At 37.1% G+C, this 13,984-nt stretch overlaps 1 protein-coding gene across 10 annotated transcripts in view; it reads right to left on the reverse strand.

The window, feature by feature from the left end:
* The window catches only part of RPS6KC1 (ribosomal protein S6 kinase C1), a 178,310-nt gene that overhangs the window by 28,830 nt on the left and 135,496 nt on the right, over window positions 1-13,984 (reverse strand). For 8 of the 10 annotated variants that reach the window (XR_003209527.2, XM_025877632.2, XM_073900192.1 and 5 more), the window contains 3 exons: window positions 12,688-12,820; window positions 1,753-3,348; window positions 1,392-1,481 (listed from right to left, as the gene is read on the reverse strand). Coding sequence is in view for 9 of the 10 variants with exons in the window: in XM_025877632.2 (XP_025733417.1) it covers window positions 1,392-1,481; window positions 1,753-3,348; window positions 12,688-12,820 (1,819 nt within the window). In the remaining variant the exon portion in view is untranslated. The remainder of the gene's footprint in view (window positions 1-1,391; window positions 1,482-1,752; window positions 3,349-12,687; window positions 12,821-13,984) is intronic. The other 2 variants (XM_073900191.1, XM_073900193.1) reach the window with 1 other exon arrangement.

Below are 13,984 nucleotides of genomic sequence, written 5' to 3' on the forward strand. Positions count from 1 at the left end.
CAAATTCATTACAATTAATATATGTTCTTATGTACATTGGTACCTAAAATGTTATTTATAAAATTAGAAAAGGGGGAGAGTATAAAAAAAAAGAACCAGATAACCATAATAAAGTGATTGTATTATGAAATTATTTTTGTTATCCCATTAACTAAATCATACTAATAAGGCTTCAAAAAACAGCATAATATTATCTACTTGAGAGAAACAAAAAATGTAGGCATGCTCAATATATTGCCCCTAGGAAGAAACAAAATCAAACACCCCTAATTTGAGGGAAGGAAGTGGAAAGGAAAAGGTACAACAGTAAGAAAAAAAAATCCAAATCATTGTTTTCAGGAAATAGTTTTAGGACATTTGCTTCGCAGGTTGAAAAACTTCGCTATTCCCCAATACAGAAATAATTCTTAACAATGAAGGTTGTAACTAAAAGCAATATAGCTCTTTCAATCTTAATTATAATCATTTCCCATCATGCAGGGAAGCAATGTTAGTATCAATAATACACTGGTTAGCTAGGAGCATTAAATACTGTTTTAATCAACAACTAAGCAGATCATGTCAACATAATCAGCTTGAACCTCCTTTGAAAGCCAGTGGGGTGACAAGTGAAGCAACTTTGACCATCCAAAGAGGCTGAAAGCTAGGCAAAAGGTGAACGAATTTTGGATTCAAATATAGCCCCATCTGCACTGACAGAGACACACTAACTCAAACCCAATTCAGATGCTTAAATGACCTGTAATTATCAGCAAAGGATCTAACACACCCCAGAAATATATCTCTAATTCTTAAAAAACAAAGACAATACAGTAAGAGCAAGAAAAACCTGTTGTGTCAAATATTTGGCTAAACTGGCTAATTTAAGCCAAGAACATGCTTCCTAAAATGTCTCAGATATAGAAAGAACTCTGAAATCTGCTCTCCAATGCCAGCTTGGCTTATCAATGAAATCACAATATTGCATTTTTTTTTAATTCCTCATTTTATCCATTTTTATCCTTAGGAATTTTACCTCTTTTGTCAACTCCCTCTCCTATCTTAATAAAACCATCCATTTAAAGAGGTTCGGGGTATTTAAAGGTCTTTCTAAACACTAAGAAGTTATGACATTTCTAAGACAGAATTCACTGTCAGTTCTAAAAGAAGTCCAAACGTGTTTAACCACACACACACACACACACACACACACACACACACACACACACCTCTATTGGGTAGATAAACCAATATACAATGATTTAATCCCCAAATTTTCTTTTTTGAAGGATTAAAGAGATACTCAAAGCCAACATGTATGTGAACTGTGAGTGAAAACCACAACTTCTGTAAAGAAAAGAGAGCTGCTGAACTAGTTTTTCAAGTGAACCATTTTAGGAGATTGCTCTAACCTGGGGCACAGTACATTCTCTCTATGGCATCGCTGTCACAGGAATCTTCAACCTCACTCCACCTGCTAAAATACGTTAGCTGAATGTGTCCTAAAAACAAAACGACAGGAGAAATCAAAACATTTTTCTCTTCCATTTTCTGCAGAAGTGAACTGTAATTACTCCTTTTGTAGCTAAAAACAGTATCATTAAGAATAATGGCATCATTAAGTACTAGAAGCTATTACTGGGGGTGAATTTGCCGCACTGATAATGAAGCTCTAGACAGGAAATGAAGATACTAATTACAAGATAAAACGCCTACTCAGTTAATTGGAAGCAACAGCGAATAAAAAGAAATGCATTTGCAAAAGTTCCTGACCTCTATCATTCAATAAGATGTTGTTTGGGTTCAAATCGCGGCACACAATTCCCTCTCTATGTAAAGCATCAAGGGCTACCACCATTTCAGCTGCCCATCTTTGAATGCAGCCCTCGGGGATATAAAACCTGGAGTTTAGTGCTAATTTTTTATCAAGGTCCTCAAAAATCTGATGTATTTCCTTGTCTCCTTCTAGTGCTAATCCACTCTCTCCCTTAGTCTCTGGGTGTCTCTGAAATAAAGTCAGTTCCTCTTTAGGCAAATCCTCAGTTTGATCTGTAAACAGCAATACTTCTTCAGTTTTTAAAGTGTCTGTGTTTACATTATATTCATTAGCACCTGAGAGTGGGTTAGAAATATGGAATAAGCTTTCTTCTGTGCTGTTTGCAGTTACTGCCGACTCCCCCACTCCAAGTCCTTGGAACTTCGAATCAGAGCTGTATAACAAAGACACATCTCCTGAACTACTATGATCAGCAGCTGCTACAAATAACATCCCAAGATCCCCCCGTGCGTTGTGTTTCTCTGCTATACTCGGGGATCTAGGTCTAGAGGGATCACTCAATTCCTCTGTGCCTTGTTCTTCCCTTGATTGGCATTGTTCAGTACTAAGCCGAAGGCATAAAACATCGGGGGCTTCCAACAGTTTACTTTCAATTATGCCTATATTAGTCTGTGTAAACTTAGTAGGTCCCACTGCGGCACCATCTTTGGTTGGCTCCAGTTCACCAGGTAGATTTACAAGAAGATCAGGCCTTCCTTCATCAGTGCCAATGACATCATCGAAAGCAGCATCTTTAAAAGAAATGACTGGGACAGAGTCATCTGAGCCCCTGCTAATGGTGTCCTGAGCTATAAACTCTACCTTGCTTTCACTACCATTGAAACTCCTGGAAGTGCCATCTCCATCCGGAAGAGCGAAAAATGGTTTCAAAGGCTCTGACTTTAGACTATACAATTTTTCTCCAAAATCAAGACCTAGCAGTTCACTAGTGCTATCCTTACTGTCTATCCTAAAGAATTCCATGGGGCTGTTTTTCGATCTACTAAGGGAATCTGACGTTCTTGGCGAACTAACTGCTTCTACATCATCATCTCCAGCGAAGAACTGCAGCTCCTGAGCTATGTGCTCGGTGCTGGGGCTGTCACGGTCAACAGCAAGGTGCGCTGGGAAGCTTCCAATGACTCTGGTATCAACACCACTCCCTCCAATCTTCAGGAAAGGCTCCTCATTCAATGACCCTGGTTCAATCTTTTCTTGCCCATATTCATTACATAATGTCAAATAACTAGTAGTACATTCTTCTTCTGAACTTGAGCCAGAATCTGGCCATTTGGGAGAGCTATCTTGGCCTTCTTCGTCTTGGTTACTATCATCCTGAGAGCTTGGAGTAAGACTAGTCTTCAAAGGCAGGACTTTAAGCATGGCTCCACCATCACTTCCTCTGGATTCAAAGCTGCCACTGTCCTGAGGACTAGAAGTTGGCTGTTGCCGGTGAACTTTAGTAAGTGTGGATTTTTTCACTTCCCCGATGTCAAAGCTTTCTTCAGGGCTTCTGTTTAGAAATTTACTGATATATGACCAGAGTTTGCCACCTGTGAACAAGTATAACCAAAAAAATTTTTAAGATCCCCAAAATAATGGTTACTTATTGAAGCCCTTAGAAAAACAAAGAGTATTCTAATAATCAACCAAAAGCAAGTCAATGATACCCATTAATATCAAGTATGCTATAAAACAAGCATTTTAATTAAATATTTTGTTATTGCTGACTGCTGAGTATAGTTCTAAACATATCTCCTGATACCAATTATCTTTTAAATGACAACCTATTTCTCCCTTTGAAATTAGTTTAACAAATACTAATATGAAATCCCACAGCTGGAACACTGCTTTAAATATGATTTAGCTGTTGAAACATCTGATTATGTTCTGAGCTATTTATGTAATAATTTTTTGAAGCATGGTCCCTTGGCCAAGCGGAAATACATAAATAAGTGTTGCTTAAAATTGTATATACTATAGGGGGCAAAAATCAACAATATTATTCCATTTTGGAAATGCCCAATCCAGGGCACCTGGGTGGCTCAGGGGTTAAGTGTCTGCCTTCAGCTCAGGTCATGATCCCAGGGTCCTGGGATCGAGCCCTGCATCAGGCTCCCTGCTCAGCAGGAAGCCTGCTTCTCCCTCTCCCACTCCCCCTGCTTGTGTTCACTCTCTCACTGTGTCTCTCTCTGTCAAATAAATAAATAAAATCTTTTAAAAAAAAAAGAAAGAAAGAAAGAAAGAAAGAAAGAAAATGCCCAGTCCAAGACTAGAGGGGAGATATGGCATCTGGTATATAATTATGCCATTGTAAAATACATATTAATAACATTTTTCCCATTCCCCCCCATATACATCAGATATGGTATAATAAGACCTAGTAAAGCAACTGAGGAAAATCAATTGGGCAGCCGTTAATGAGGCTGGCTATTGTAATTCCAGTTTTGTGTTCTGATATATACAAGAAACCTACAGAAAAGTAAAATCATAAAAATCAATTTCAAAGAAATCAAAGGAATCTGATGTTTTACCAGCAATACTTGTTAGTTATTTCACTTTGTTTTTCTTTTGTGTTATTTTAACCATTAAGAACTCCATCTGTTTTGCTCACTAGAATCTTTGAATAAATAACTCTAAGTATCAAAAACCTACCAAAGCTTTACTCTATTATAAGAAGAAGTTAAATCTGATCTAAAAATCTTACAAACAATAATTACAGATGCATCCTCTGTGAAGATATAACTGTAGCTTCCAAAAATGGGAAATAATGTGTTAAAAATGAATCCCTCTATTAATATGGAGAAGGCAATTTTTTTTTCCAGCACATTTTTAATGTCTTTATTAAGCATCCTATACCAAGGGTAACAATCTTAAGAGAAATAATCTCCGACAGTCAATTATATGTATAAAAAGGTCAGTGGAAGCATCCAAAAAAATCTTTTTGTACTTGGCATTTCATTTCATTTAGAGGAACTCAGTAAATACATAAAGCCCCCCCCAGTACTGTGTCCACTATAAAGTAAATATATAATAAAGGGTAGCTGTCATAATATTAATCCTAAGATACTCAGACATCTCCTCTCCCTGTGACCCAGTTAACAGTTTTCTCCCATTTTGATAATAATTAGTAGTATTGGACATTATGGTGTTTAACTTTTCCCCTCTCATTTTTCTTAGCTAACTTTCTGTCCTCATTAGATTATACTTAGCATTTCATATTCCCCCATATTCAAATAAAATTTAAGGTTCATATATAGCCTTGAAACTCACAAAAGAAGCTATGCATTGGTTCCATCTTTTTTTCGTCATTTGACAACAATAGCCACATTCCTTTTATCACAAATACGTCTGTTGTGGCACACTAACAATAAAGCCTGAACCTGGAGCTGGGGTTCTTGTATGCAATCCAACTGAAACAACATGTTTTGTTTTCTATTCTCCTAGATGGGGACTACTGTGAAGAAAGGACCGTCATTTCCATCTTTCTATCTACTGTCTAAACAGTGTGCAGGACACAACAGGCACTCAGTCAGTGCTGCGATAACTCATCAGAATGAGATGTGCCAACACAAAGTAGACAGTCTTTGCAGTTGCAAAGTTCTAATAATAGCAAGAAACGGTAGCCAGTAAAGTTCTAAGAAAAGTTTCATTCATTCTTAGGCCAATTTCACCTGGATGAACTGCTAAAATCGAAAATTCAATGTGCTTCAATTCTTTCTCCCCCCACCCCACACCCCCCAGATCACTTCCTCTTTCTGACCTCCAAGCCACTCTGGCAAAAAAGCTTTGGACCAAGCTTAGATTATTTTTTCGCCCTTGTTCTTTTGGGCAAGTTTCCAAGTCCTGTAGGATATGTCTATAATGTTTCATGGAGTCTTCCTCTTCTACTGATTCCTTTGGCCAGTCTGCTTCTTGGAATAACTTTAAAGCTACAACTAGATCCCTGCTTTAACTAACTGCTTTCTGTATCAATCTGTAATACTAATTGCTACCCAATTAATCTTCCCTCTCTCTCAAATAAATGGATAAATCTTTTTTAAAAAGCACTATTAACTATTTGTACATTTTTTTCAGATGTTTTATTTGTGACTAACATCACATCATAAACATTTTCTAATTTTCATGAGACTATGAACTTCAATGGCTATATAGCATATCCATGTGATAGATATTATGAGGTATTTAAATGTTCATCTATTGCTGGACATTTACATTGTTTCCAATCTTTTACTATTAAAATAATATGTACTTTTTACATGGAAGTACTTGACATCCCTGATAATTTCATCAGGACAGAATCCCAGAAATGAAAAAACTAGATCAAAAAGCATGAATATGCCTAATGCTTCTGATACATGTTGTGAAACTGCTTTACAGAAAGGCTGTACCAGAATCCACTCCTATAAGCAATGTGTATTAATGCCACCTTCATAGCAACTTGCCTTTACTGGATGTTAGCAAGCTGACCAATTTGATTAGTCAAATATGGCATCTCCCTTAAATTCCATTCTTCTCATTATTACTTAGAATTTTTAAATGTGATGATTGGCACTTTCTTTATGACATTTGTTCCTAACCTAAACAAATACCCTAAAGTGAGTTGTAAAAAAACTGCATTTTTCTGGGCGCCTGGGTGGCTCAGTCGTTAAGCGTCTGCCTTTGGCTCAGGTCATGATCCCGGGATCCTGGGATCGAGCCCCACATCCCACACCCCCTGCTAGTGTTCCCTCTCTCGCTGTGTCTCTCTCTGTCAAATAAATAAATAAAACCTTTAAAAAAAAAACTGCATTTTTCAAGAGAGAATGAAACCGTTTTAGCCCTTTTCCATTCTTTGCTGGGTGCCCAGTTAAATTTAATGTTTGATATGGAACTATGGAAACAAAATTTTGGTCCTATCCCATACTTTCTTCCAATTACAAAATCATGAAAATCACAAAACTTACAAGAACACATTATTTCCTTTGAAATTTCTCACCCACAAAAGCTGAGCGTGTTTTACTTTCTACTGAATTAAGATCAGGCCTAACAGATAAATTTACACAAATATCAACATTATTATTGTAACATTAAAAATATTATCCTTGGGGCACCTGGGTGGCTCAGTCAGTTAAGCAGCTGCCTTCGGCTCAGGTCATGATCTTGGGGTCCTGGGATTGAGCCCCACATCCGGCTCCCTGCTCAGCAGAGAGCCTGCTTCTCCCTCTCCCTCTGCCTGCCACTCTGCCTACTTGTGCTATCTGTCAAATAAATAAATAAAATCTTTAAAAAAAAAATGTTATCCTTTAAAAAACCCTGTTACTGCTAAATCTCAAAATATAAGTAGAAAATACATAACATAAAAAAAATACCTAACATATTTACAATTTTTAACGCTTTAGAAATATAAATGACACCTTTGTAAGCCTCACTGAAGCATATAAAACTTGGAGATATTAGCCATTTTAAGCTACGAAATTAGCAATTAATAAAGTTTAGTAAAAACTCTCTCATTAAATTTTAATTTATTGGTTTTCTGAAAGATTGCAAAGAATATTTGTTAAATTTGCTTGACCAGAATTAGGACTTGACTTTAATATGTACGATAAAATACTCTCGGAACAATGATCAAAATCATTTTTTGAACCACCAATTCTACGTCAAGAAATTCATGCTATAGGGGTACCTGGGTGGCTCAGTCGTTAGGCGTCTGCCTTCGGCTCGGGTCATGATCCCAGGGTCCTGGGATCGAGCCCCGCATCGGGCTCCCTGCTTGGCCGGGAAGCCTGCTTCTCCCTCTCCCACTCCCCCTGCTTGTGTTCCCTCTCTCACTGTGTCTCTCTCTGTCAAATGAATAAATAAAAACTTAAAAAAAAAAAAAAAGAAATTCATGCTATAAATTGTTCTCAAGAAAACCAAAAATACACAAAGATATATAGAAGAAGTACTAGAAACAATTTAAACACCAATTAATAAGGGAGTAGTTAAATAAATTATAATATCGGTACAACCAAATATTCTCTATTCAAAACCACAACAGCAACATTTGCAAATACTTACACAGTGTTTACCAGGCACCAGGCACCAAGTGCTTTACATATATCAACTACTTAATCCTCACATCAACTGTATGAGGCAGGTAATTATCGTCCCTATTTTATAGATAAGGAAATGGAGGCACAAAAACACTAAATACCTTGCCCCACATCACACAAACTCACATAGTCTGGCTCTAGAATCCTTGTTTTTAATCACTACACTGGTCTCTCTTAATGCAGACCTATATGTACTGACAAGGAAAGTTGTTCAAGGTATACTGTTAAGATGGGGGAAGAAAACAAGCCATAGAACAACATGTAAGATCCATTTTATTTAACCTGACAGGTAGGGAGTATATGTTTATACACACTGGAAAATTTCCCCTATTTCTAGAGAGCAGAACTGGGTATTAAAGTGACTAGGAAAGGAGAATTTTTATTTTTACTTTATATACTTCTATATATAGCTCAAATGTATTGCCTTATATATTAGTTTCATAATTTAAAAAAAATAGTTAATAAAAAGAGAATCGTTTCACCCCTTGGGTCCCCAAGTAACTTGGGACAAAACTCTTTCCCATACCCCACCGATCCGGTGTATGCACACTCGCAGGCATTCCTTCTAACCCAGGCATTTCACCTTTTCTCTGACCTACTCAGTACTCAGCAATTATACACTGAACAACTTCTATGTACCAAGTATTCTGCTAAATGTTGGGATACAGATGATGAAAATGACATAATCCCTAATCTTAGGAACTTAAAGTTTTAATAACACAAGTGGCCTGGACTGAATACAATTATTTTCTCACCTTTTCTTCTCCAGAGTTAAAATAAGGGATTCATTTAAAGGAACAATAAACATTTTCAATCTCTCTCCTAAAATTCTGTCTGGTATATCCAACTGCCTACTCAACACCACCTGGACATTTCAGAAGCATCTCAAACTCACAAGTCCAAAACTGATTTTCTTCCTCTAAATCCACCCCTCCCACAGCTTTCCCCATCTTAGTAAATAAGAACTCCATTCTTTCAGTTCTGTGAGCCAAAAACCTCGCAGGCATGTAGAGCAGAATTATGTCAGTTCCATCTTCAAAATAGATTCAGAATCAGATGACCATTTCTCACCGCCTCTACTACTAACGCTTTGTGCAACCCACAGTTATTTTCACCTGGATTGCTGCAAAAACTTCCAAACTGGTCTCCTGCTTTTGCCTTTGCCTTCCTAGACGACCTTTTCCACAAAGCAGCCAGAGTGACCCCTATCTTGTCACTCCTCTGCTCAGTACCCCTCAATCACTTCCTATCTACTCTGAGTAAAAATCAAGTTCTTGGGGCACCTGAATGGCTCAGTCGGTTAAGGGTCTGACTCTTGATTTCGGTTCAGGTCACAGTCTCCGGGTTGTGAGATCAAGCCCCTCACTGAGCTCCACACTGGGCATGGAGCCCACTTGAGCTTCTCTCTCTCTCTCCCTCTGCCCCCTAACCCTGCACGTGCTCTCAAAAAAAATAATAGTAAAATAAAATCAAGTTCCTAAAGTGGCCTATTAAGACCACAGAGGATCTTCCCACCTGCCTCCCCACCTCCAGGTTCTTCCCATTCTGCTCCAGCCACAGTACCCTTACTATTTCTTATACCCCAAGTACACTCTTGGCTTCAAGCCCATTTACTCTCTCTTAATGAGATACTCTTTCCTCACATATCCACAATGCTCCCTCTCTCACTTCCTTCAGGTCACTGGCCAAACGCCCCTTCCTTAAGGAGGTGACCACTCTAATTTAAATAGTAAGCCCCACCTCACCCTTCTGGCATCCCCTTTTCCCATCTTTTATTTAACTTTTCGCCATAAAATTTATCTCCATCCAACATATATTTACTTATGTATTTGCTTATTGTCTGTTCTGCCTCTCAATGTAAGCTCCATGTGGACAAAGTCTTCATCAGTTTTGTTCACTGCCATGTTAGAACTAAGCCTGTATCCCAGTAAGCACCAATATATTTCTGACTAAATGAATTAAAAATGGAAAGAAAATGTGTCCAAGCTCCATGTGGACAAAGTCTTCATCAGTTTTGTTCACTGCCATGTTAGAACTAAGCCTGTATCCCAGTAAGCACCAATATATTTCTGACTAAATGAATTAAAAATGGAAAGAAAATGAGTCCAAGAGACTTAGGTGAAATCTTGAATAGTCCTATAAGCAGAAGGAAGCTAAAGCCACAGATCATAAGTATTCAAGCATTCATGTTAGAAAAAACAATTGTTCAACACTTATTTTTCAGGAATAGCTATTTACACATATAAAAGTAATGTGTGTATGATATATGCACAACTTCTAATTCACAGAGGTAACAAACACCACTAATATGTAAAAGATAGCATACTGCCCATCATACAGTTCACCTGACTGCTCAAGCTAAAGCCAAAAAATACACCTAGATTCTTCTCTCCCTAACCCAGAATCTATCACAAGTCCCACTGAGTCTACCCTCAAAGCATAGCGGCTAGAACACCAGAAAGCCATGCCATCATCACCTCTTGTCGAGACTATTCACTGCTTGTTTACTCTTCCTTGCCTGTTTATAATCCATTCCCTATACAACAGCCAGAGTGATCTTTTCAAAACGTAAATCAGATCTTGCCACCGCTTTAGATATCCAATGGTTTCCCAATGCACTTGAATAAAAGCCAAAGTCCTTTCCCTGCAGCACAAGACTCCTGCCTATTTCCCCAAGAGCCTCATATACCACAACTGCCCTCACCTATTACACTCCAACCAAATGGTCTCCTTTCTTGTTCATCAGATACTGTTTTTGCCTTTGATTTCTTACACTGATCCCTGTACCTAGAATGCGCTTCCCAATTACATCCAAATGGTTATTTCTTTTGTCATTCAAAACTTCTCTTAAATGTTGCCTTTTTGGAGCAGGCTCCCTTGACTACCTCATCTAAAGTAGTCCCCCAGTCGTTCTTTTTTAAAGATTGCTGTGTTAGAAACCAGTGCAGTCCCTATTATTAGTCCATATTATCGTGCTTTTTGGTTTTGTTTGACTCGTCACAGAAAGCTCTCTTCCTGTCTTGTTCACCAAAGAGAGAGTCTAGTACACAATACATGCTCAATAAATTTGCAGAACATTAAATGAACCTAGAGTCCCTATTTGCACTATAATTTAATATCTTTGTGTTATAAAAATCTTCTTATAATCAAACAGTAGGCACCTGAAATCAACAGTCAAAAAGAGATCCTCCCCCACCAAGTTTAAATCATTCAGGACAAATTCAATATCATGTAGCCATTCAAAGTCAGCTATGGCCAACAATAAAGGAAAAAAGAGCTTGGTAAAGATAATCTAAATCTAGACATATGGCTTTCAAATAGATTATAAAAATTTTCTCAGTATTAAAGTAAAATTAGTTGAAATATCAGCTTTAAGGAGTATAAGAGAAAGTGAGCAGATGGCAGAAGAAAAACTGAAGTGTGTTCTGGAGAAGGAAGAGAAAGCAGGAAGAAGCTGCAAATAGCAGAAGCAAACTAGAATCGAAAATTTGCCACAGATAATCTCCAACATGAATAATCCACACTGGGTAATAGAATATTGACCATAATTACATTCATCCTACTGACCTTGTTCTAAATTATTATGGATTATTACTACGCAAGTTATTTTGTTCCACACCAGAGGTGGCTGTATTTCGCTATCAGATGACATGACCTCTAATTCAATAATGTCTGTAATGCACTGGTATCCTCAGATAAAAGCTGTCTATAATGTCTGAACAAAGGTGAATTAGTTATCCAATTCACACACGCAATTAACTCTCTTAATACCTGAGAGACCATGGAGCCCCTTCTGAATTTCCTATTAAATACTACATATGGAGGTCTTCCCTCCATCTGTAGTTATCTTGTGCTGTACTTCATAATAAACAATATTAATAGTTTATTGCCCCCGTCAAAAATCTTGCATTAGTTATCATAAAAGACTTCATTCCACAAAGCAATGACTCATTTTCCTGGGAAAATGCATTAAATTCAAATGTCATACCTATTAGTAAAACACAACAGTTCTTTATTCTCAGTAATGTGAAAATAAAAATAACACCTTCATGAAACATGGAAAATAATTTAAATTTTTTTTACTATTTTAAAAACACCTCTTAAGGCCAAAAGGCAGTATTTACTATGTGGATTTATATTTATATGCTGTATTCAGTCATTCTAAATAAAAGACTATTTATTTAAATTCAGGTGTTAAAGGGCAAAAACAAATCAAAACATAGTATTTTTTTGTCACCTGTTCCCTCTACCATGAGCTGAAATTTCATAAATAGTTTGAAGGCAGAGCACCATGGCTCTGCTTTGTACCCATATGTGATGCCAATGGCTGTATTCGTAAAAACCCAGATCAGAATAACTAGGTAATGTCAAATGTTAAGCAAATACCCATGCATTCTAAAAAATGAGGTAATTAATTAATTCTTCAGGGGATGCTTTTTACTTTCGTCATCTAACACTAATGTATCCTTTTAGCAGAGAACAAGAGAACAAAATAAAATGCCTAAAATAAAACCTAGCTCTTTTAGCACACATTCACCTTAACGTGCTCATCACAGTAGCTCAATTCTAGGGGAAAGTAAGTAGTTATGTATATCTAAGAATGTTACTGTAGTTCAAATGAAATCTGCTGTTCACCTGGGTTTTCATTTTCCCTCACAACTCAAAGAGAGTGGAGGAATGAGGAAAACAGTTTCTTACATGTGTTTCATATGTTTTATCTGCCCATGCAATGCCAGAAGTAAAAAGGGCATTATAGACACTGAAAAGCTAAGTAGATGACATTCTTTCCTCTGTAAACAATTTAAACCACAAACTAACCTTCTGCGTGCTGCAGCACAAGAAATACGGACTCCTCAGAAATGATGTACTTGTGCAGACACACCATGTTGGGCACACAGCGGGGGATGATGGTCTTTCTGTTCCTGCTGTATTCACTGCTTTTCCTTAGACCCTGACAGAGAACAAAAAGGTCAGTTGTACCCTCAGTTGCCTTTGGAGCCTGCTGTGCTCTGTGTTTATCAACCAAACTAATCTATCCGAGTTACTCTGGGCTTCAGAGAAACCACTCATCTGCTGCTCTATGCCCCTCAGTCCCTGGAGGCTCTGCTGATGGCATCTGGCGTGAATCCAGAGAACGGAAGATGCCACAAAGCTGCCATTAAAATCAATTACGTGGGTCAGTGTTTTTATTAGAGATGCTCTCAAACTAAGTCATCAGGATGACACACAGTTATTTCTCTATGACCTTTTCTTAAGTTTTATTTTACATATATATATATATATATATCTTTAAAGCAGTAGACACTGTGAGATCATTCAGATTTCTGAGACACAAAAGGTATTCCTAGATTAAACAGGAGATTTGAAAATTTTATGCCAAAAAAGTACAAAGACTACTTTAAGTCTTCTCCAAAGAAACAAGGTATCTGTAGTGTCTGGTGTCAAAGTCTGGTTTTAAAAATCCGGGGAAATGCCAGTGATAAAGTATATGCAGAAAGAAATTCGTTTCAGTTATATGTCAATGTGACCTACTGCCATGCTGTAAATAAAAGAAAAAATATCTGAAAAAGAAATATAAAATTAATCTGAAATTGATTATTTCTAGATGCTATGGAAATTATTAAATTAGGATATTTTAGAATATGTACTGTCACAATCCATTTCAATTTTGAAATTACAAAATTGAGGGGTTTTTCTTTCCTTGTTCATTTAGTTAGAAATGAGTTATATAAAGAAACAGAATTGAATTTAGATTAAAAAAAAGAAGAAAGAAAGAAAAAAAGAGAGGACCGGGGATGTAGATAACACTCTCCCAAATACCTGAAACAGAGACTTAAAGGCAAAATTTCAGCTCTTTAGGGCTATAATCACAATCAGAGGTGCAACTGTGTGCAATCTTCACAAATTATACAAAATGTATTAGAGATGTGTTTAAGGCACACACTCTCTATTTAAATATCAGGGAATGAGTCTTCAACTTACCCAAACTATCACCTCCATACTCTATAACCTAAAACTCTTTTTAAACGCATGCTATTAACTGTGAAAAAGAACAGAAAGTAAAATAAATATAGATCACCATAAACATAAGAGAACTTCCAAACACCCAGAAAAA

Source organism: Callorhinus ursinus, unplaced genomic scaffold (genome assembly GCF_003265705.2).
Source record: "Callorhinus ursinus isolate GAN/ISIS: 27379988/994484 unplaced genomic scaffold, GSC_fseal_2.0 scaffold13, whole genome shotgun sequence".
NCBI lineage: Eukaryota > Metazoa > Chordata > Mammalia > Carnivora > Otariidae > Callorhinus > Callorhinus ursinus.